Source organism: Phodopus roborovskii, unplaced genomic scaffold, assembly GCF_943737965.1.
Source record: "Phodopus roborovskii unplaced genomic scaffold, PHOROB, whole genome shotgun sequence".
NCBI lineage: Eukaryota > Metazoa > Chordata > Mammalia > Rodentia > Cricetidae > Phodopus > Phodopus roborovskii.
Window position 1 is genome coordinate 31,525,494 of NW_026126410.1, and position 24,877 is coordinate 31,550,370.

The following is a 24,877-nucleotide window of genomic DNA, read 5'->3' on the forward strand; positions in this document are numbered from 1 at the left end:
ATCAATGTAATATTTGATCAAGAGCTGTAAATATGTATAGTCTAAAGTTTTAGTTCATATGTAGCAAGAGATTTTATAACCTCAAAGTGCTTCTGCATCCTTGGACTTCATAAAGAATTATGACTCAATGTCATACCATTAATGCTACTGGGGTTACTCTGGAGCCAGGATGAGTTTTGTCATTGTTAGCACGAAAGAAAAGAAAAACTGACAGTTTAGATTGTAGAGGTACAGTCCAAGGGATTTACCTAATACTCAGGAGGAATATAATGGCACATGTATTTTTTAATCTATCTTGATAGTTCTGATTATTTCAAACAGACTTAATCAATGTACAAACTCTATAGTGTCATTAAGAATGTATTTCCTGATGGAACAGATGCAGAGACTCACACCCAAACATTAGGAGGAGCTCAGGGAATCCTGCAGAGGAGGAAAAGGATTATAAGAGCCAGAGGGATCAAGGACACCAGAAGAATATTTACACAATTAGCTAACCTAGGTTCATAGGGTTCAATGAGGCTGAGCTGACAACCAGGGAGTGAGCCTTCATGGGACTGACATAGACCCTCTCAATAGTTGTTACAGATCTGAGGCTTGGTCATCTTGTGGGGCTCCCAACAGTGGGAGCAGAAGCTGTCTCTCATTCTTTTCCTAGCCTTTTGGATCCTATTTCTCATACTGGGTTGCCTTGTCAAGCCTTAATATGAAAGGAAGTATGTAACTTTACTGAAACTTGATATGTCATGTTTTCTGTATATCCATAGAATGCCTACCCTTTTCAGAAAAGAAATGGAGGAGTGGGTGGAAGAACGGGAGGTCAGAGGGAAGGTAGGAGGAGGGAATTGAGGAAGAGCAGGGAGGAGATTCTGCAGTAGAGATGTAAATAATGACAACAACAATAATAATTATATCATTAAAAAGAAACATGTAGTGGCTGCTGCTGCAATGTGGGAAAGATTAGAGGGGTGGGAAGTTGGGTGGGAGGGAGAACTTTGGTTGGAAAGTAAAATGAAACTAAAAAGCATAAAAAAAATACATACAAAAAAGGAACATGGGGAAATCTATGCCAAAGGCATAACAGAGATCGCTGAATTGAGATAATATTCAATAGTTATTCAAATAATAAAGGGCTATTTAGTTTTGTCTTATTTTTAAATACTTTTTAAGTAGAAAGTGACATTATTTTTGTTTATTGAGCAAGAGACCATGTACCTGTGTTAAAGAAGCTGGAAGGAATAGCAGGTAAGATGAGTGTTAGCTCTCTTGTTTGAGAAAATATAGAAGGTAATCTATCAAGGCAGTAGTATGGTCCCCAAAATATACTATTTAATGAAAAATTATTTGTTTCTTTCCGGAAAACATGAAGAAAGGTAGTGCACAAGTTTAACTTAGATACTAAGAAATACTCAGTGATAAAATATTAATGATAATGATGGATATTGCTAGGCATTAAGAGGAGTTTCTTGGCATTGTCTATAATCCACCTGTAAAAGAGTACCATAAAAAAATTTTCAACTATTCATACAGCTTGAAATCCCAAAAAATAACCACAAACATAAATGTATAACATAGAAATTCTACAATATTATTTCTTTACTAAATAGTTTAGGTTTATTTTTAAGTGTAGAAAGATGAGTGATTAATTCCTTATCCCTGTCTTTTTGGGATTTGCACTGAATCCCCCAGTTAGCTAAGGGGGCCTGTTCATTATAAAAGTTTGGATGTATGTGGTATTAACACTTTACATGAAATATTTAGTTACACATGCATTTCTCTATGTGAATATGTGTGTGTGTTTATTTGTATTACATATGTATATTTCACATATCATTAAAAATTGTTACAGATCATACCATGACTTACCTTTCTATTATGATTTGTGATACCTCACTTATTTTTTATTCTACATTAAGAATAATAGTATCGAGTATAGCATTTGGAAGAGAGAGCTTTAAAGTACTTATGGACTAATTTATAAAATTCTCCTGTGTTTCTTAGTACCTAAATCTATGCACATTCTCAAAAACCAAGAAAAGCTACAAATAGTGAGATTTGGCTATAATGATTTCCTGTCCCCAAACCTTCCACTTAATTAGCCTGGAGACCCAGAGACCCTCTCCTGCTACTAGACTGTGGAACAATTTTTGTGATCATTTTTGCTTTCTTGGCTTCTTTAATAGTATTTTCTAATTAAAGGCTTCCTAATTGTAAGAGGCTATTGTTGATTTGAAAATTGAAATTATGTATCACTTATCAGCCTCTCAACCTTTTAGTTTCTCTATTGATATTTTAATCAAGCTCCCACAATGACCAGATGAGCTCATGTAAGTGATACCCAAAGTCTTCTTTGGTATGTAAATCGATACAGATATTGTGATGTCCTTCCGTTCAATGATCTATGTACTGGAAATATAGCTTTTAACACATATTGATATATGCATCAATAACAAAACAACTCTGTTGCCTATATTTTAAAGTTCATTCTACTTTTATATTTTACATACACACATTTATTAAACATGAAACATTTTTTATACATAAAGTTTCAAATATTGGGTTTCACAGAGAGTTCTCATATATGTTCTATGTAATCATAGAATCAAGTAAAGTATAATTATTTTATTCATCTCAACTGCTTGTCATTTCTATGTATTATAAAAAATTAATAAAATTTTCTTCTAGTCATTTGAAATCTGAAGGATATTATTTTATTTTTTATGTTTACATTTTTCTTCAAGAGTATACCAGAACTTCTTGTCCTTGTGCTTTGAAACTCAGTATGCATTACTCAAACTTCTCTTCCTCTCACTCCCTCCCCAGACCTCTTGGAAATGCCATCAAATATAAAGCTTCTGTGAGGTTCATTAGTTTAGATCGAACATGTATGCTAGATCATTTGATTTTTTTTTTCTGATGACAATAGACTTTCTTGCCTCCACAGTGTGTCTCTCCAAAATTTTCTTTTCTTTCATATGTGTTCCTACTCACAGCAGACTTACTAGATCACAGTGTTCTTTTAGTTTTATATTAAAACAATAAATCTTGTACTGTTACCATGAAATAATAATAACATTTTTGCCAGTGGCTTGCAAGGTTTCTCCTGCTATTTTGCCTCTTTCTTCAGTCTTATTGATAACACATCCTTGATGGATGGAGGGATGTCCACTGTTACTTGGATTTGGAAGTGCCTGATATTTTGAAAGTGCTGCCTAAGTAAACTTTGGGGGGGGGGGTAAAAATGCATACAAAGCATGCAAAAAACAGTCAAATATAACTTTATCTCTGTAAAGCAGAATGACACTTTGTTATTTTGCAGGTGCCTATGTGCTCCAGGTCAAGGCCACAGATGCAGATGACCCCACCTATGGGAACAGTGCCAGAGTTGTTTACAGCATTCTTCAAGGTCAACCTTATTTCTCTATTGATCCCAAGACAGGTAAATTTTTAATTTGGCATGACACTATCTCTACTCACTCAAATAATTCAACTTAATTCATTCTTGGAATCAAATATTGACTATTCTAATATAGCAATAGAGAGTCAGTGAACCATTGTTAAGATAGAAAATTTTCAGTTGCCCTAGGTCCCAGAATTGCCTGACAACATGCACTCCTGACTAGGAAGGATACCCCGGAATGGGCTTGCAAAACATTTCTTAGAAACACAGATGCAGGTAACAGTTAAGGAGCATGAGCCTGGCCAACAATGGGCCACCTGGGCCCAACCGAATAGGAGCTTGCTAACCCCTAACCCCAGACCCCCTTCCCTGCTTGCAGTTTTTGTCTTTATAAGCTCATGTAAAATTGGGCTTGGTGCTAACTCTCTTCTTTGTGTGGTAGGAGTTAAGCCTCAGCGTGCTAGAATAAAAAGCCTCTTGCTATTTTGTATCAAGTGCCAATTTCTATAGTTTGGGGAATGATCATTGCATCCTGGGATTCCAGTGGGGGTCTCCCCAGTGCAGGGATCCAACACCATCAGATGACAGAAAATATATCATCTTATTTGACTGTTGGAGACAATTTTTCTTTTACTGAGTAAATATATAAACTTTGTTGAGCTTTGTATAAATATAAATGTTTGCACCTCTATTTAAAAAGTCCAACCTTGTTGGCCCAAAGTTTTGAAGCACAATTTCATTTATTTTTTAATGTCATATTTCTAGATTGTATTAAATTTTGTTGTTTAGCCAAGACTGTAATTTCTATTGTTATCTGCATAAGTATAATAGATATTTAGTTTTGAGAAATAAAACAGATATTTGTTCAAATAAGAGAGCTAAGCAATTTGGAATTGGTTTTCATAGGTAGACACTATTCTATGTTTTTTTGTTTGGTTGTTTTTTTGGTGTTGTTATAACAAGTCTATAAATGAATTTCAGATTTCAAAGCTAAGTAGCAAAATAAGGGCTTGAATGTATACACATAGCCAATTTTGTTTCCTTCCTTTATTAATCCCTTCTCTCTCCTATTTTGTTCTGAGGAGAGAGAGGTTAGTCCCAGGGCCTATATTTAGTAAATTAGCATTCACAATTGAGTCTTGGCTCCAGGTTTTGGTACTATTCAAATGAAATGCAGTGTCCCTTTGAGGCTATTTGTTTTTAAATGTTGCCTTTCATTAAAAAGACAGCCATTCTGACCAGTGAACAAAACATATCACATGTCCCAGTAAAGAGGATCATCAGAATGGCAGTAATTAAATAAATTATTCATTGTAAGTTAAAGCAGATTTCAAAATAAATATGCTATCTTAGCATTATGTAAAAATTCTCAACATGCTAGAAAGAGTACTTTCAAATTAATATCAAATGTTCCTTATTTTTTTATATTATAATACAATTAAAACATTTCTCCCTTTCCTTTTTCTGCCATGAATCTTCCCATATACCATTGTAGGCAGATGCAAATATGTAAATGCATATGTGTTCCTCAATACACTCCAATCAATACACTCCAAATAGTCTTACTTATATGTATGTTATCATGCTGATCATTTGGCATTGGACAACCAATAAGTGTGCTCTTCCCTGGATAAACAACCTTTCTCCTACCTTCCCTCAACAATAAATGTAATACTTGGGCTTTTCCCATCCTTTTTGCATACCCATTGCTAACATCCTTGCTCAAATGAAAAATCTAAATTTATATCTTCAAGTAAGTTCATTATATTTTATTTGCTTTGACAATTTCATGCACACACACAATATGCTTTGATGAATCCCAAATATTTGAAATTCTCAAAGTACAAATTTTTAGAAAAATTTTTTATGATAGCATTATTTTCTTTGATGTGCAGTGTATGTGTGTGTGTGTGTGTGTGTGTATGTGTGTGGAAGTCTGTGAAAAGTTTGTGGGAATAACTGGGTTTTCTTCTTTTAAAACCTGGTACTCAGGGATTAAACTAAAGTCATCAGGCTTGACAGAAAGTCTAATTCTCATTCTTCTCACTCCTGCACTGTAAAAAAAAACGTTTCAAGAAGAACGTGTGAGCTGAAAACGATCTAAAAGAGTTACTCTCTTTCAGTTTGACAGAGTGATGTAAATTAAAAGCCAGAATGCCAAATATTTAAATGATTATTTGCTGTAGAAATAATGTTTCCAAATTATTTATTCAAGAAATATGAGGGAAAGTAAAGAAAGACACAGGGAAACATTGTTTTAAGACATTTACTGAAACTCAAGTAAGGGGAAAATCACACATATATGTAGACAAAAAAAAAAAAAGTTGAAAAGGAAAGTGATTCAGTTAGTTATTTTGTGAATGTAGAGTTCACAAAGTTTCACAGAAAGAGAGCAAGAGGGATGACATGAAATTTGACAATGAGGCAAACTTTTGTGAAGTTTCCCTGACTTTTCATAGAAACCCTCCCTATTTGGTATATCTTGTTATAGATTTATAGACTCTTTCAACTTTACCTTAATGAAAACCGTGACCATAAATGAAAGCACTGATGTAATCTGTTGTTTAACTTCTTTTATTCCCTAAAGAACACTCTGCAGAGACACAAAGACAAGCACAAAGCAAACTTGGTTTGCATAGTGGTAGGTGGAGAAGAGAGTGCACATTGTGATGATGAATTCTACAGAATAGGTAACTTCACAAACTCATAATCTGATTCCAGGGAAGACTGACATCTTAATAGGGAGAGAATCATCTGACTAAAAATAGAGAGAAATGTTAATTTTAGCCTATTAAATATGCTAAAATGATGGTTCTCCAATATAAAATCACACAAAAAATTATAGGAATAAAATGTGAAACCTCTGCTTTACTTGTTAATTTGAATGGTAGTTAAATTCTAATGTATATGAAAAGTATTATTTCACAGTTGAAAATGTATGTGCTTCACTGCTATGTAATCTTGTATTCATAATTTCAAATAAAGCTTGTTCTTTCGCCGTAAAGGTGAGTCTCTTCTGGCATCAGCTACATAATAGATTTCAGAATCATTGATTTTCAGTGGAGACAGAAGTCTTGCTCTAACAACGCCACAGACTGATACACAGGAAAAGTGTGGGTGACGAGGCACTTCATTAATAGAATGAAAACCAGTTCTTCATGCACAAAAACCATTAAGAAGACTTTTTGTCAAATTTATCACCTTGTGGTAGATAAGAGAAAATAAAAAAATCAAGGATAATTGCAGTTTCTCAGAAATAGTCTCCATTTATTTCAGCTGCATAGCTTCCTTTTATGATTCAGTTTGCTGTTATTAAATAAAATACATGAAAACCATTATTGTCTAAAATTTTATTATTTCAGTGTTGAGTCCATCTAAAATAATTATTAACAGAAGAGCATCATAAAAACTTTTGATGCATAAACATTTAGAATAAGTAAATATACTAATTATTTACTCAGTTGAAATGGGAATATGCAAATGATTTCTGTGATAATATTGCTGTTTGTTATGCATTCCTAACTCTACTTTATCAGTGGATTAGTGTAAAATTTAATAAACTATAAATAGACAATAAGGTAAAATAAGACAGGCAGTAAAATAAACCGATAAAAATTATAAAAGTTCTATTTTCAACTTATTTGCTTTAACCAAGAAGTAGTTATATATATATTCATTTCTTTCCTTAATTTTTTAAGTAAAAATTAAAGGTGAACTTTAAATTATGATGCAATTATATGTCACATTTTATGTTTATATAAAAGTAAAATGCTATATTTAAAACTTGTTTTAGTTTAATATCCTTTTATGTGACAAAATATCTTGATCAGAACCAACTGAAGAATATTTATTTGTTTTACATTTCTAGATTATGGCTGTGACTAAGCCAAGCCAGGCCATTAAGGTATCACATGTACATTCTCAAAGAGAGAACAAAGGCATATATCCTTGCTTCCTTTCTCTCTACTGATGCTCTGCTAGCTTCTGACATTCCAGGAATTCTCTGTGGAAGGAGCCACCCACTGTAAGCTGGGGCAATTAGTATTCAAGGCAAAGCAGTATAGGCATGTCTACACACCAGACTAATGTGAATAATTCCTTAACTAGAATCTCTTCTGGGATGATTCTAAATTTTCACGATAACAATTAAAGAAGACAGAGTTTCTGTCCCACCAAGTCTCATAGTCATTTAATTCCAAATAAATGCACAGAGGCTTATGTTATCTTTAAACCCTTTGGACAATGGTTCAGGTTTCTTATAGGCTAGCTCTTTCTCAATTATTAAACTATTTTTGTTAATCTAAATGTTTCCATGCGGTCTTGGCTTATCAGAGAATGTCTGAAGTCCTACTCCCAGTAGTATTATGGTGTTTGTTTCTCCAGTGTCTCTCTCTCTCTGTGTGTGTCCTCTCCCCAGAATTATTCTTGGGTAACCCTGTCTATACTTCCTGCCTACTGGTGAATAAGTGTTTCTCTCATCAAACTATAAGAGACACAAAATAATAATAATAATAATAATAACAACAACAACACACAGAAGAACATCCTCCAATAGTTGCAACAAGCAACCATGCATGTATCATATCAAAATGTGAAAAGAAAAATTATAGCCATTTTTACTATGTTGATTTTACCTATCCAAGAGCTTGGAAGATCTTTCCGGGGAGGCAAGAGGGAGTTAGGGTGGAAGAGGATGGGAGAGGTGGACATGATGGAGCAGGAAGATTGATTTAGGAAAAGAATATAGGAGAACAAGAAAAGAGATACTATAATAGAGGGAGCCATTATAGGTTTAAAAAAAATCTGCCACTAGGGAAATGTCCAGAGATCTACAAGGATGACCCCAACTAACAACCTAAGCAATAGTGGAGAGGCTATCTTAATTGTTCTTCCCTAATGAGATTGATGACTACATTGTATGACATCCTAGAGACTTCATCCAATAGCTGATGGAAACAGGAGAAGACACCCAAGCTAAACACTGAGCTGAACTCCTCCTGGCTTCTAGTTACAGAGAGGGAGGAGTGATGACCAAAGGGGATTAAGACCAGGCTGGATGGAAAACTCTTTTCCAACTGAGTCACCTTCACAGTACCTAATTATTACTTTTTATGAACATTCATTTGTAATATACAATCTGATTATGGCATTATAACCAATAAATGAGAACTTCTGTTAAATACATTGACAACAAAGTGGACATCATAAGTATATTTGTCTTCAATGAACCAAAATATAGCTTTATTAATAGAAAGAAGTAAGCCACAGATAAAAGCCCTGAAATGATATTCCTTAACTTTTTAGTTTTCTTTCGTTCTCTTTCATCTCCATGTCCCAGACCCTTCTCTTGTTCCTATTCATTTTCTTTTGTCTCTGTTATATAAAGTTTTCATCCTGGGAGATGAATAAAATGGTCTAGAGTAAAAACTATACATAGATTGACAATAAAGTATTGTTTATATACTGAATTGAGTAAAAAAATCATATATGGTCAATGATATGATGAGACAACAGATCACAAGTATCAAAACCAATGATTTATCTAGAAAATGTGAACATTGCCTATCACATAGCTGCCATAGTATAAGTCATATAAGGCAACAACACTGAGATGTACAGTTTAAAAGTCTTAGCTTTGGAAACAGTCAAAAGAAAGTATCAGAAGTCTGTGATGAAGAGAAGACAGATTGGATCAAAATGGTGTCAGTACCAATTCATGAATAAAGCATTAGAACCCAAAATGATGGATGTCTTTTCTGTAACTATTTCCTGCCAAGTGCCAGACGAAATATCATATTGCAGTTCAATATGCATTAGCAAAAATATAGCAATGGGTAAGTAGATGGTAGCAAGCACAGATATATGAGTATATGCTGGAATACTGATTTGAATAGTTCATACTGTATTGATGGCTGATAATTTATTATTCATACAAGCTTTTTTATTTAATATATGCCATACCATCAACAAAGACATGCATGCTTAAAGTAACGGTTCTTCAATCTCTACCTGTTACAACTTGTAAGTGGCTATTGGAATTGATATAAAATGTATAATTCATCTTCCAAATGATTTTGAAAGTCTTACATTTTTTTTACCACGAATAAATAGAAATATAAAATAGTTCCCTTACATGGATACTAAAAGAGACAACCACATGTAAATATGTATATGTTATATAAGATTCAAAACTGCAAGAACAATTTCATTCATCCAGTTATTAATTTATTTAATCACTTACTGAATGAATTTTAAACATAAGATACTATCCTGGATAGTACATTATCTTGATGGAAGGAATCTCAGATACTCCACAGAAATGCCTGATGACAGCTAAGAGAGTGGGAGGTGGTAAAAATCTTCAGTTAACATAATTGCGAAACTATTGAAAGAAAAAACAGATATGTTATGCAAGTGGCATATTTTATGTATACTTAAATTAAGTATATTTTTATTGTAAACAATAAAAAATGGAGATTATAATAGTCTTTGTAATTATACACTGAACTCACTTTGTTTACCTAAATTATTCAATGTGTATAAATTAATCTTAAAGTATTAACCATACATAAATCGGGTGTAACAATTTACTTGGGGGAAAGATGACCTTGATTTTGAAATCACTGTCATTTTCTTGTTTTACTCATAGCTACATTTTAGGAAGTGGCCATGAAAATCAAAAAAAAAAAAAAAAAAGTCGCATTCCAACTTTAGAGTAGTTTATTTTATTTTTTGATAGGAGATTCTATTTAATATTCTGTTTCTAATAAATCTAGGCATAACTCCTTTCTATCTCAATCTAATTGGACTAAGGAAAACATTCTGTTAGTGACATTGATTCTCTATTATTGCTTTCCCCTAAAGGTGTTATTAGAACAGCATTGCCTAACATGGACAGAGAAGTCAAAGAACAGTACCAGGTCCTCATTCAAGCGAAGGACATGGGAGGACAACTTGGTGGCCTAGCTGGAACAACAATTGTCAATATCACCCTCACTGACGTCAATGACAACCCACCTCGATTCCCCAAAAGTATGTCAGCTACATATTAAGCATATTTGCAAACGTTTCTAAAGATATTACCATGTCATATTTTTTTCTCACTCATGATATATCATGATTATGGTTCCCATCCCTCTGTTCCCCCCAGTTTCTCCCCATCTTGCCTCCCAACTGGATCCCACTCTCTTTCTGTCTCTCATTAGAAACAAAACAGGCTTCTAAATGATGATAATAAAATATAAAATATAATATAATATACCATGTAATATCTTAATGCTGCAAAAAGTAAACACATCTCCAAATAACACTGGTCTTCATGAAGCAGATTATTATGGATGTATATACATATATATATATATACATATATATACATATATATATATTTAAATATATATTAAATATATAAATATATATGCCTTTAAATTTTAAAGGAATTCATGCTTAGTGTTATGAATATAGATGAAGCATTAATCTACTTACTCTTTATCAGTAAAAATTAAGGAGTTGATATCGGGGTAAGAACCTGAAGGATCAGACAGGCAAACAAGCACCCAGTCTTCTACCTGCTCTGTTCTTTCCTCCAAAAAGGCTGAGATCCTTCTCGGCCACACCTTAGTACTTCCTGTCCTATCTCTCCTCAGTCCTTCAAAACCTCTGTGGTTAATTTTGGTCAGCTAGTGTCTAGTCCTTCCTCTGACTCCAAGGCAGCTGTATTTGTGAGAAGACTATACAAATACAACACATAAATTAGTTTTTGATTGTTTAATCATAATTACACTATTAAAATGAACTAAAATTGCACTTTAACAGCCTGTTATTGTTCTAACTTGATAGTGTGTTAACTAAAAATTTATTTAAATGCAAATAACATGAAATAAGACGTAATCTTAAATGTATGTTATAACACTTTTTATAATATATAATTGTTTTGTGTGGATTTTATGATTTATTACAGCAAGTGCATTTGTTGAACCATTTTTAGATATTTAGTATTTGGGATGATGTTATTATTGACATCACTTGTATCTAATATTTATCTCACTGTAGATTTGCAATAGGTGAAAATTGCTTTACTTTCTAGGATGCTGGAATGATTCTCACCTATTTCTTCTCAATAACTGTTTCTCTTAGGAAAAAAAAAAAAAAACGATGCTTCTCAATCAGGCTTCATCCAGTTTTCTTTTTAGTGTTACATTTAACACCAGTTGGTACTATTTCATTTTCTTATGTATTTGCAAGGTTTATTTCTGTTTCACAGAAATAGAATACTAAGGTTGGGTGGCTCCATTTATTGTTTTAGAGCAAACAGGGTTTAATCATTTTAGAGGTACTTGCCTGATTAGTTTTAAAATAAATTGAATCAGAATACTTTTCCTCTTATTTAAGTGTGATTGTGTGTTTACTTAAAAAAATATGTACAATTGGAGCTGTTTCTCTATTTAGACGTTTTATTGTTTTTCTGAATTTTACAGAATAGATAAAACTGCTTTTTAAAATTGGAGTATATTTTCTTTTTGGAATGGTTTCAATTCACCATCCATAAAAGTCTAATAATCAAATATTATGAAAGGCAATTAGAAACCATCATACTTTAATGCATGTTAATTAGTTCTATGTAGCCATCCATTATGTGTACATATTTCAAAATGCCATGCCATCCATGATAATTGTGTTACAATTTCTGTAACTCAAATTGTTAAATTAAATAATTCATAAAAGTCATTATTTATAATATGGAATATTTTTTCACCTTACTCTGCTACTACAAAGAGCACAGAATTAAAAGAGAAACTTATAATGCCTTTGATTGTCTAGTTTATAGTCATATTTTCTAGTACTTTTTCCATGAGTGCGAGCTTTTAATTATCATTTCTTTCTTCCTTCCTCTATTCCTTTGTTCCCTCCCTCATTCCTTATTCCCTGTCTCCTTTTTCATTTCACATTTTCTTCCTTCTTTCCTTCCTTCCAACCCTCCTTCTTCCCTCCCTCCATTCCTTTCCTTCCCTTCTTTACTCTTTTCCTGCATCCCTCCCTTCTTCTTCCCTTGCTTTCCTCTTCTTTCCTTCTTTCTTCTATCTCCTTTATTCTTGCATGTGGCAAGCTTTAATAGCTTAAAAAATTCAGTTTATAACATTGTTTTAGATAAATTACTATTATAGACATACCCAAGAAAAAATTAGAAATGCTGACTCGGAGATACAACTATTATATGATAAATCATGATACTTAGTGTTACAGAAAGTCAAAGTTCTTTCTTTTTTTATTATTTTATTTAATTTTATATAACAAAGTCCAATTAAATGAAAACAAACATTTATACACAATATTTGGGAATTTGGGCATCGTTCTTTCCAAACTGTTTGCTGCTGGTAAGGGGCGCTGTCATGGGGGATTCCAAGAAGATTCAGATATCCTGGCTGTAGTCTGTAGGGCTGTTTTGTCCAGCTGTTTTGAATGTAGGATCACCTTGTACTCGGTTTCAGGCGGTCTGGTGTGATCAAACCACATTAGTCTACAAGGAAACCACAGCTTTTTATTTTCTGTGGAAAGAAAAATAGAAATCCTTTTCCACAGTAACTTGTCCTTCAAGTAATTTGGAGTAAAAGCTTTTTTTTTTTTAATTTAATTTATTATTTTACATGTCGATCCCAGTTCCCTCTCCCTCCCTCCCCCCATCCCTCCCTCCCTCCTTCCCTCCCTCTCTGCCCTCTCACATGCACTCTAAACACCCTCCCCTCCCATGCCCCCACCCCAATTCCATATGTAGGGGAATGCCATCCAGTTGGGGTCATGTAGATCTGACAGGTCCTGTAAGTAGGTACTAGGGTTTCTCTCCTGTCTCTAGATTAAGGCAGTTATCCCTCCATGGGGGATATGTTCGCAAAGTCCTTTTGTGCACCAGGGATACATCCTGGCTCCACTGTCTGATGTCTCTTATACTGCTCAGTCCTTCTGTCGGAGACCCATATTCAGGGGGGCCTGGCTTCCCAGCTATCACTTTAGTGGCCATTAGCTCCACCTTGTTCAGGTAAGCTGTCTCTATGTGTTTCTGCCACATGATCTTGTCCTCTCCATATGCATCTGTGTTCTAGTTCAACTCAGTGTTTATGTAGGGGTGTTTGATCCTGTTTTCAACAGGCATTAGTTGAGGGCTCCATGGAGAAGTTAGTTGTTGAGCTCATTTATGACAGCCTTTCCATGGAAGTAGAGATTGTGAGTTGGGAGCAGTCTTGTAGTTCTCTAGACCTTTCTTTGTGTTCAAGTTTATCTTCAAACCAATATTGGCTTCCTCTTTTATGTTCTCTATCTCTGTTCTGTCTCTCTCGCTTGCTTTCCTATCTTCTATTCCTAACCATGCTCTACCATCCTGGTCGCACATGTTTTCCTTTCTTCCCCCTCATTTTCTCCTACTTCTCTCTCCATTCGCTGCCCCCCCCCACTTCACCTGAGCTCTGGGAGACTTGTCCCTTCCCAGTTCTGTGAGGGACTTTATATGAATCTCTTAGAATACACCTTGTATCCTAGTTCCTCTGGTGGTGTGAACTATAGGCTGGTGATCATTTGATCTAGTTCTAAAATCCATATATGAGTGAGTATATACTGTGTTCCTCTTTTTGTGACTGGGTTACCTCATTCAGGATGGTTTCTTCAAGTGCCATCCACTTGCCTGTGAATTTCAAGATACTATTATTTTTTTTCTACATAGTAGTATTCCATTGTGTAGATGTGCCACATCTTCATTAACCATTCTTCAATAGAGGGACATCTAGGTTGCTTCCAGGTTCTTGCTATTACAAATAGTGCTGCTATGAACATAGTTGAACAGATGTCTTTGTTGCATGGATGTGAATCCCTTGGGTATATGCCTAAGAGGGGGATTGCCGGGTCCTATGGTAAACTAATTGCCATTTTCCTGAGGAACCGCCATACTTATTTCCAAAATAGCTGTATGAGTTTGCAATGGAGGAGTGTTCCACTTTCTCCACATCCTCTCCAACATAAGTCATCACTGGTGTTTCTAATTTTAGCCATTCTGGCTAAATGTAGATCATTTCTTAAGTGTCTTTCAGCCTTTTTGATTTCCTCTATTGAGAATTCTTTCTTCAGTTCTGTACACCATTTTTAATAGGGTTATTTGGTGTTTTGTTGAATAGTTTCTTGAGTTCTTTGTGTATTTTGGAGATCAGCCCTTTGTCGGATATAGAATTGGTGAAAATTCTTTCCCAGTCTGTGGGCTGCCGTTTGGTCTTGTCGACTGTGTCCTTTGCCTTAAAGAAGCTTCTAAGTTTGAAGAGGTCCCATTTATTAATTGTTTCTTTCAGTGTCTGTGCCCCTGGAGTTATGTTCAAGAAGCAGACTCCTATACCAATTTGTTCAAGGGTATCTCCTAATTTCTCTTCTAAGAGGTTAAATGTGGCTGGATTGATGTTGTGGTCTTTGATCCATTTGGACTTGAGTTTTGTGCATGGTGACAGACATGGGTCTATCTGCAGTCTTCTAAACACCTTCATCCAATTGTGCCAGCTCCATTTGTTGAAGATGCTGTCCTTGCCCCATTGTATAATTTTAGCTGTTTTGTCAAAAATCAGGTGTTCATAGGTGCGTGGATTAATATCAGTATTTTCAATTCGTTTCCATTGGTCTACCTGTTTATTTTTAAGCCAATACCAGGCTGTTTTCAGAACTGTATCTCTGTAGTGGAGCTTAAAGTCAAGAATGGTGATGCCTCCTGAAGGTTTTTTTTTTTTTTTTTTTTTTTTTTTTTTTTTTTTTTGTATAGGGTTGTTTTGGCTATCCTCGGTCTTTTGTTTTTCCATATAAAGTTGATTATTATCCTTTCAAGGTCGGTGAAGAATTGTGGTGGGATTTTAATGGGGATGGCATTGAATCTGTAGATTGCTTTTGGTAATATTGCCATTTTTACTATGTTAATACTACCTAACCAAGGGCATGGGAAATCTTTCCATTTTCTGGTATCTTCTTTAATTTCTTTCTTTAGAGTCACAAAGTTCTTATTATATAGGTCTTCTACTTGTTTGGTAAGCATTAAACAAAGATACTTTATGTTGCTTGTGCCTATCGTAAAGGGTGGTGTTTCTCTGATTTCTTTCTCTGTCTCTTTGTTGTCTGAAAAAAGTAGGGCTACTGATTTTTTTGAGTTTATCTTGCAACCTGCTAGTTTGCTGAAGGTGTTTATCAGCTGTAGGAGTTCCCTGGTAGAGTTTATTGGGTAGCTTATATAAACTATCATATCATCTGCAAATAGAGACAGTTTGACTTCTTCCTTTCCAATTTGGATCCCCTTGATCTCCTTTTGTTGTCTTATAGCATTAGCTAGAACTTCTAGTACGGTATTGAAGAGATATGGAGAGAGAGGACAGCCTTGTCTTGTTCCTGATTTTAGAGGAATTGGCTTCAGTTTCTCTCCATTCAGTTTGATGTTGGCAGTTGGTTTGCTGTATATTGCTCTTATTATGTTTAGGTATGTTCCTGTTATCCCTGACCTCTCCAATACCTTTATCATGAAAGGGTGTTGAATTTTTTCGAAGACTTTTTCTGCAACTAGGGAGATAATCATATGATGTTTCTTTTTCTGTTTGTGTATGTGGTGGATCACGTTGATAGATTTTCATATGTTAAACCATCCCTGCATTCCAGGAATGAAGCCTACTTGGTCATGGTGGATGATTTCTCTGGTGTAATCTTGAATTCGGTTTGCCAGTATTTTATTGAGTATTTTTACATCGATGTTCATCAGGGATATTGGTCTGTAGTTTTCTTTCTTAGTTGTGTTTTTTTTTTTTTCGAGGTTTGGATACCAAAGTTATTGTGGCCTCATAAAAAGAGTTTGGCAATGAACCTACTGTTTCTATTTTGTGGAACAGTTTGAGGAGTAGTGGTATTAGTTCCTCCTTGAATGTCTGGTAGAATTCTGCACTGAATCCATCTGTCCCTGGACTTTTTTTGGTTGGAAGTCTTTCGATGACAGCTTCTATTTCATTGCAGGTTATAGGTCTGTTTAAGTTGTTTGTCTGTTTTTGATTTAATTTTGGTAAGTGATAGTTATCCAGAAACTTGTCCATTTCCTTCGAATTTTCTATTTTTGTGGAATACAGATTTTCAAAGTATGACCTGAAAATTGTCTGGATTTCCTCTGTGTCTGTTGTTATGTTCCCAATTTTGTTACTGATTTTGTTAATTTACATGATCTGTATCTGCTTTTTTGTTAATTTGGATAAAGGTTTGTCTATCTTGTTGATTTTCTCAAAAAACCTACTCTTTGTTACATTGATTTTTGTATTGTTTTCCTGGTTTCTATTTTATTGATTTCAGCCCTCAAGTTGATTATTTCTTGGTGTCTACTCCTGCAGGGTGAATTCTCTTCTCTCTGTTCTAAGGTTTTTCAGTTGGGCTGTAAATTCTCTTATGTGACTATCCTCTTTTTTCTTCATATTGGCACTTAATGCAATGAACTTCCCTCGTAGCACTGCTTTCAAGGTGTCCCATAAGTTCGGGTATGTTGTATCCTCATTCTCGTTGAATATTAGAAAGTCTTTAATTTCTTGCTTTATTTCTTCTTTAACCCAGCAGTGGTGCAATGGTACATTGTTCAGTTTCCATGAGTTTGCAGGTTTTCTGCTATTTGTGTTGTTGTTGAATTCCAACTTTAAAGCATGGTGGTCCGATAAGATACAGGGGACTATTCCTATTCTCTTATATATGTTGAGGTTTGTTATACCACCTAGTATGTGGTCAATTTTAGAGAAGGTTCCATGTGGAGCAGAGAAGAAGGTATGTTCTTTTGTCTTTGGATGGAATGTTCTATAGATGTATGTTAACTCCAGTTGAGACATAACTTCTGTTAGTTCTTTTGTTTCTTTGTTGAGTTTCTGATTTGTGGTCCTGTCTAGTGTTGAGAGAGGTGTGTTGAAGTCTCCCCCTATAAGTGTGTGAGGTTTTATAAGAGCTTTGAGTTTTAGTAGTGTTTCTTTTATGAATGTGGGTGACTTTGTATTAGGGGCATAGATGTTCAGAAGTGAGACTTTGTGTTGATGGATTTCTCCTGCAAAGAATATGACATGACTGTCTTCATCTCTTTTGAGATGAACAAAACAACCCTATACAATAAAAGAAATTCAGGAGGCATAAGCATTCCTGACTTTACGTTCTACTACAGAGCAATAGTTCTGAAAACAGCCTGGTATTGGCATAGAAATAGACTGGTAGACCAATGCAATCAAATTGAAAATATTAATAATAACCCATACCCTATGAACACCTGATTTTTGACAAAACAGCTAAAATTATACAATGGGGCAAGGACAGCATCTTCAACAAATGGTGCTGTCACAATTGGATGAGGGTGTGTAGAACACTGCAGATAGACCCATGTCTGTCGCCATGCACAAAACTCAAGTCCAAATGGATCAAAGACCTCAACATCAATCCAGCCACATTTAACCTCTTAGAAGAGAAAGTAGGAGGTGCCCTTGAACAAATTGGTATAGGAGACTGCATCCTGAACATAACTCCAGGGGCACAGACACTGAGAGAAACAATTAATAAATGGGACCTCTTCAAACTTAGAAGCTTCTGTAAGGCAAAGGACACAGTCGACAAGACCAAACGGCAGCCCACAGACTGGGAAATGATTTTCACCAATCCTATATCTGACAAAGGGCTAATCTCCAAAATATAAAAAGAACTCAGGAAACCAGTCAATAAAACACCAAATAACCCTATTAAAAATGGTGTACAGAACTGAAGAAAGAATTCTCAATAGAGGAAATCAAAAAGGCTGAAGGACACTTAAGAAAATGCTCCTCATCCTTAGCTATCAGGGAAATGCAAATCAAAAAACTTTGAGATACCATCTTACTCCTGCCAGAATGGCTAAAATTAGAAACACCAATGATGACTCATGTTGGAGAGGATGTGGAGAAAGGGGAACATTCCTCCACTTCGGGTGGGAGTGCAAACTCATACAGCCATTTTGGAGATCAGTATGGCGGTTCCTCAGGTAAATGAGAATTAGTTTACCACAGGACCTGGCAATCCCCCTCTTAGGCATATACCCATAGGATTCACATCCATGCAACAAAGACATCTGTTCAACTATGTTCATAGCAGCACTATGAAATGATTATCTTCCTCTCTTTTGATTAATTTTGGTTTGAAGTCTATCTTGTTAAATATTAGGATAGCTATGCCTGCTTGCTTCGTATTTCCATTTGATTGGAAAATCTTTTCCCAACCCTTTAACCTGAGGTAATGTCTATATTTGAAGCTTAGAAGTGTTTCTTGTATCAGCAGAAGGATGGATTCTGTCTTCGTATTCATTCTGTTAGCCTGTGTCTTTTTATAGGTGAGTTAAAACCATTAATGCTGAAGGTGAGTAAGGACCATTGATTGTTGATGCTTGTTTGATTTAGGTTTGTTGTTGCCAGTGGTATTGTGAATATATTAGTTCTGCTTTACCCTTGCTTTCTGGTGTAGTTGGATTATCTGTTGCCTACATTTTTGTGGGTGCAGTTACCTTCCTTGGGTTGTAGTTTTCCTTCCAATACTTTCTGTAGGGTTGGAATTGTAGATGAGTATTGGGAAAATCTGGTTTTGTCATTACATATCTTGTTCTCTCCATCTATAATGATTGAGAGTTTTGCTGGCTATAGTAGCCTAGGCTAGCATCCGTGTTCTCTTAATACTTTTAGAACATCTATCCAGGACCTTCTGGCCTTGAGGGTTTCCATGGAGAAGTCAGGTGTAATTTTGATAGGTCTGCCTTTATATGTTACCTGTCCTTTTTCCTTCGCTGCTCTTAATATTCCTTCTTTATTCTGAATGGTAGGTGTTTTGATTATTATATGTCGAGGGGTCTTTTTTCTTTGGACCAGCCTATTTGGGGTTTGGTATCCTTCTTGTACTTTCATGGGCATGTCCTTCTTCAGATTTGGAAAGTTTTCCTCGATGATTTTGTTGAATATGTTTTCGGCACCTTTGAGCTGGGGTTCCTCACCTTCCTCTATGCCTATTATTCTTATGTTTGGCCTTTTCATGGTGTCCCATATTTCCAGGATGTTTTGTGTTAAGGATTTGTTGTATTTATGATTTTCTTTGGTCAATGAGTTTATTTCTTCTAGTTTATCTTCTTTGCTTGAGATTCTCTCTTCCATCTCTTGAATTCTATTGGTTATGCTTGTGTCCGTAGTTGCCGATATTTTGCCCAACTTTTCAATTTCCAGCATTCCTTCCGTTTGTGTTGCCTTTATTTTCTCAATTTCAGTTTTCAGGTCTTGAACCATTTCCTTCACCTGGTTAATTGTTTTTTCTTGGCTTTCTGTACTTTCCTTAAGGAATTTGTTCATTTCTTCCACTTTTTTGTTTTTTCCCTCCATTTCTTTAAGGGATTTTCTCACATCTTCTTTGAGGGCCTCTATCATTTTTATGATGGTAATTTTTAAGTCGTACCACCCTTCTGCTTCCCCTGCTTTGTTGTTGTGTTCCATTCTAATTGGTGTAGATTCCCTAGATTCTGGTGTTGTCATGTGTGTCTTTCTGTTGTTAAGTGTTCTCTTGTATTACCTTCTTCCCATAGCTTCTTCTAGTAGGTGTTGGTGGTATCTCCCCACTCTCTCTATGGTACTTCCCCGATGGGCTTATGTGGGTCTGAGTTTCAATATCTGTAGCTCTGTGTGGTCCAAGCTCTCTAGGAGGCGTCTCTGCAGACAGTGATCCAGGAATGGGGTCAAGGATGAGGATCCAGAAGAAGATGCCAGCAGGTACTCACAGTGGTCCTCTGGCCAATAGCTCTGGCCAATAGTTCTGGCCAATAGCTGGCGGAAGTGGGCAAGGGCTGAGCTGGAACTTGAGAAGGTTTTGCAGGATAGTGGGATCTCACTGGAAACTGGCGCTCTCCAACTGAAATCTCGTTCTTTGGCAGAGGCCAGGATTTGTGGGTCAAGGATCTTGCCTACAGGAACTCTGAGTGGACCCGTAGAGAGAGCTGGATCTCTGGGAGGGACCCGGGACTCCAGCAGAGGACTGGATACAGGGTCAGAGTTCAAGCTGGTGGAAATTACGAGTGGTCCTGCTTGGATAGTCAGGTCTCCTTTGTTCAGAGTTGCTCGGAGAAGTATGGTGGACTGTTGGCTCCACCCCCTGTCCCAGTGCTCAACCAGAGCAGCAGGACCGTGGGTGAGGTAGAGCACAGGGTAGGGGGGTAGGCTGGCGGTGGTGATGGGTGGGGGTGTTTCAGAGCTCCAAGGGTGCTCTCGTTGGGGACCTGAGACAGGAACAGCAGGGTCCGGAGCCAACCCAGGGATTTCATGCAGGGGAAGGGGGAAAAGAGGTTGTAGGGGACAGGCAGGCAGCCCCGATTGGACCCAGACTCACCTCTGGCCAATAGCTGGCAGCCGGCAGAAGAGGAGGAGGGCTGAGCTGGAACTTGAGAAGGTTTTGCAGGATAGTGGGATCTCACTGGAAACTGTGCTCTCCAGCTGAGACCTCGTTCTTTGGCAGAGGCCAGGATTTGGGTTCAAGGATCTTGCCCACAGGAACTCCAAGTGGACCCGCAGATATAGGCGGATCTCCCAAAGTTCTTTCTTTACAAAACTATTCCCCATAACCAAAGAAAACTATATGGGGATTCCATCAATCAATAAGCTTCAAAACTATATTGATTTCCATTACTTTAATAACAAATAAAATTACTAGATAATGAATATTATATTTATGAAATAAAACCAGGTAGCTTATGAGTATATATTATATTTATTTAAAAATAGAGAAATAGCTTCAATGTCTTGGCATTTTGTCATTCTTAATTCATATATGAGACGTTAGACAGAATTAAATTATGTGATTCTTGTTTGTTCAGTGTTTTCTGCTCAGTGTTTATTATTTAGCCCAGGAAAATTTGAAACTCATGATATTTATTTATGAGTCTTCCAAGTTACACACATGATCAACTACAACATAAAAAGTTCATATTTGCCCATCTCTATTACATTCTCAAATTTCTTATAACAATCATAGTGTTTCATCAAAGTCTAGATAATCATTTCTTTAATTTCATGTATGAGTGAAATAGTGTGGTTTTTAAATTCAAATTGAGAGATGAAGAATTTTGAATGAAAAAAATATTACTATTCACTCACATGAAGGAAGAAGAAAAATAACTCATTACAAAACAGAACTGGATGTTTATGATACATTTTAATGTGTTCAGAGTAAAAGATAATATGTTCTGATTGTTATCATTTACAAAGTTTCACTTAAACATATTCATTTTTGTCTCCACAGTCTATGACAATCATATTAGTAGCTATCCTATATTCCTCAACACATTACATTATATAGGCATGTTTATTTTTATATATGCTTGTACATAAGCATATACACATACTGAAATCCAGGTTGATGACAAAAAGATAGGCATTAAAATATATATCACCACACTTCTCAAACATAGAAAAACACACAATAGTAAACAGGTTAATGCATCCACAAAATAAATTTAATTTCAAAAGTAAGACAGTTCTTGAATCAATCATTTTTATCAGTAAGAAACTGTAAGTGCATCTCAATGGGACAATCAGGGAAATATTTGTGTAGAGTGAGCATTTGAGGGGAAATTCTCTAGCATGTCACAGAGGAATTTAAAGAAGTTAAGAAGAGAGTGTATTCCAAGTACAAGGAGGAATATTATTAAAATCTTCAATACATGCCAAGCATATCATATTTAAGGCCAGCTTGTTATATAATTGAGCATATGGGTACAGAAAAATTGTTTATAGAATTCTGCAATGCTGAAATAGGCATGCACAATTATGTATTGATGTGTGTTATTTCAAAGGAAGATCGACACATAGCAATATGTTAGAAAAATGGCTTGTATAATATGTTATATCTTGAAGCAGAAGACAATGTCATAGGGTCTCTGTGAAATGTTCTGGCTTATATAAGTAAATACAGATATGAAAGAAATGCTAATTGCAAAGTAAAAGACACTGGGATCTTTTGGATTCAAAGTGATTGTAACAAGAAAACTAGAAATTATTATAGTAAGAAAATAATAGCTTTTTTTCTGCTACTATAATGTTTTGGGAAAGACATGAACAAGACATAATGAAAATACCAAACTTTAAAGATATAATTGAGTCTAAGAAGAATTTTTAAGCAACACATAAAACCTGTAAATGAGCTCTAAGGAACAGAAAAAAATTAATCAGATTTTGTCAAAGAATAACAAAAAAAGAATAGTGAAGTAATACAAAGGGTAACAAATAGAAGCATCTTACAACTTCAATGTGTAATTTTATGATAATAGTGTCAATCTTTAATCCTACAAACAAAATTTTCATAACACTGCTATTTATCCATTATGGATTGTGATTCTATATTTAAGTTTGGTCTATAAGTAAACAAAACAATAAAGTAAACAAGGAAGTTTGATTATAAGTTTCATTTAGCCAAAAGGAACAAAACACATGCAATTTTTGTTTTGTACAATATAAAGGGAATGAAATTTTAATCTGTTCTTTCAAGCTGTTACTGTATGATGAGAATATTTTGCAAATTAATAAAAAATCATGCAAGTTTCAATAAAAGCAAAGATAAAAATATGAAAATAATATAAATGTACAAGTGCATTCTTCCAGAACATGGAGCAAATCTTTGTATGTTGTGAAATGAAAATAACAGTATCATGTACTGATGGGTGTTCTAAGATTTAGTAAGGAACAAACACACTACCAAATTATGAGGCCAGCTAAAAACCATAAGGAAATATATAAGCAACACCCTATTCAGAATTATAAGCAACCTAACAGTGCAAATATTGAACAAGAAAAGAGCTAAAAATGTTTGTAAGTAATTACCAAATTAAATGTGGGATTAGTCTATATTATATGAATTACAGAAGAAAACCATTTAAAACATCAACTTAAAAAACTATGAAGACTTGGGGACTGTTTCTAAAAAATACAAAAGGAAGAAGAAATCAGTAAATAGTGGTTATTTAATTTGCTCTAAAAGTTAACTGAAATATGATATGGGCAGGTATTGTTAAATTTTCAATTTTTTTCTAACTATCCCCATAATGTCACAAAGAGGAAAATTATGAGACTGCACCTTTGAAAAAATAAATATACCCAACAAAATTTAAAGTTCTTTAATTTCTTACAGGTGATTCAATTAAGTGTTCAATTTATTAATAATTATAAGAAAACTATAGTTATTTTACCATATGCTTGCTATAGTATTATTATGTATTCCTGAGAATTGCCAATCTGCCTTGCTTTATTAGCTCAGACAAAGATTACACAGATAAAGCAAATAAATGAAATGTTTACATATTTAATGGAGACTTCAGCGGAGTATTAAATGTATTCTGTATAATTGATGAACAATGGAAAGTTATTGATGTGTTTGAGATGCTCTGAGCTCTTGCCAAGGTCTCCATCATGTTTAGTACTCTGTAACAGGAATAAAGGTTATACATTACATATATTAAATATACATAGTTGGTAGAAGGAGAAACATATTGGCAATCATTAAATGATGTAATTCATCTATGTTCCACAGATCTTTGGAATTAGTCTTTTCTTTCTTTCTTTCTTTTTTTTTTTTTTTTTTTTTTTTTTTTTTTGACATTTCCAATGTCAAAAAAGTGTTGTAGGCAGATCATGTTTCTGTGGTCATATAGATATGTTTTAAATTATTCTTTTAGTTACTACAAATGGAGCATTAAATACAATGTTATATACTTGTAATGCTGAAATATATGTATGTAAGAAGGAAAAAGAAGTAGAACAAAAGAATTAGTATTTATTTAATTATTTTCTTGCTTGAAGGAAATGGAATCAATTTACAATTAGAGCCCATTTCCTTCTAGAATCAACTCAGGTTTTTAATGTTTTTATAGAATATAGTTTATTTGAACTTTGTGTTTAAGTTTTAAAAAATATCTCTGAATAAGTAAACTTATCAAACACATTGGAATTTATGGACTATAGTGGTTCTAAAATGACAAATTTTGAGTCATTCATGTTTTATGAGAGTTTATACATCTGTCCAATATTTGATTGATTAGCAGAAAGTGGAATCAAGCAATGTGGGTAGAATGGATGCAGAATCATGTAGTTGGTAGAAGGCCACTTCACTGTTTCATTCCTTCAGGCCATAGCACCTGGACTTCCTAATTTTATAGACTGGTAGTTGGCTCAACCCAATAATCAAAGTCAATTGTGCACACCTCTTAATCTATATTCAAATTCATCACATACTTAGCTTTTGAAAGGCTATAGTTGAAAATCTTTTCACAACAGAAATGGATGTACAGTTAAAATTATTACCTAGGCATACTATTCCTCCTGCCTCCTCTAATACAGTTGTTAAACCTTTACTAGGACATGAACAACAGTAAATCATTATAGTAGTGTCATTCCTATAGCATTAATGTAAGTATAAAATTAA

General features: G+C 34.8%; 1 protein-coding gene across 1 annotated transcript in view; it reads left to right on the forward strand.

Moving 5' to 3' along the window:
- Positions 1-24,877, forward strand: part of Cdh12 (cadherin 12) — a 263,017-nt gene that overhangs the window by 175,240 nt on the left and 62,900 nt on the right. Inside the window, exons 3-4 of the mRNA XM_051182582.1 lie at positions 3,320-3,439; positions 10,265-10,432. Coding sequence (XP_051038539.1) covers positions 3,320-3,439; positions 10,265-10,432 — 288 coding nt within the window. The remainder of the gene's footprint in view (positions 1-3,319; positions 3,440-10,264; positions 10,433-24,877) is intronic.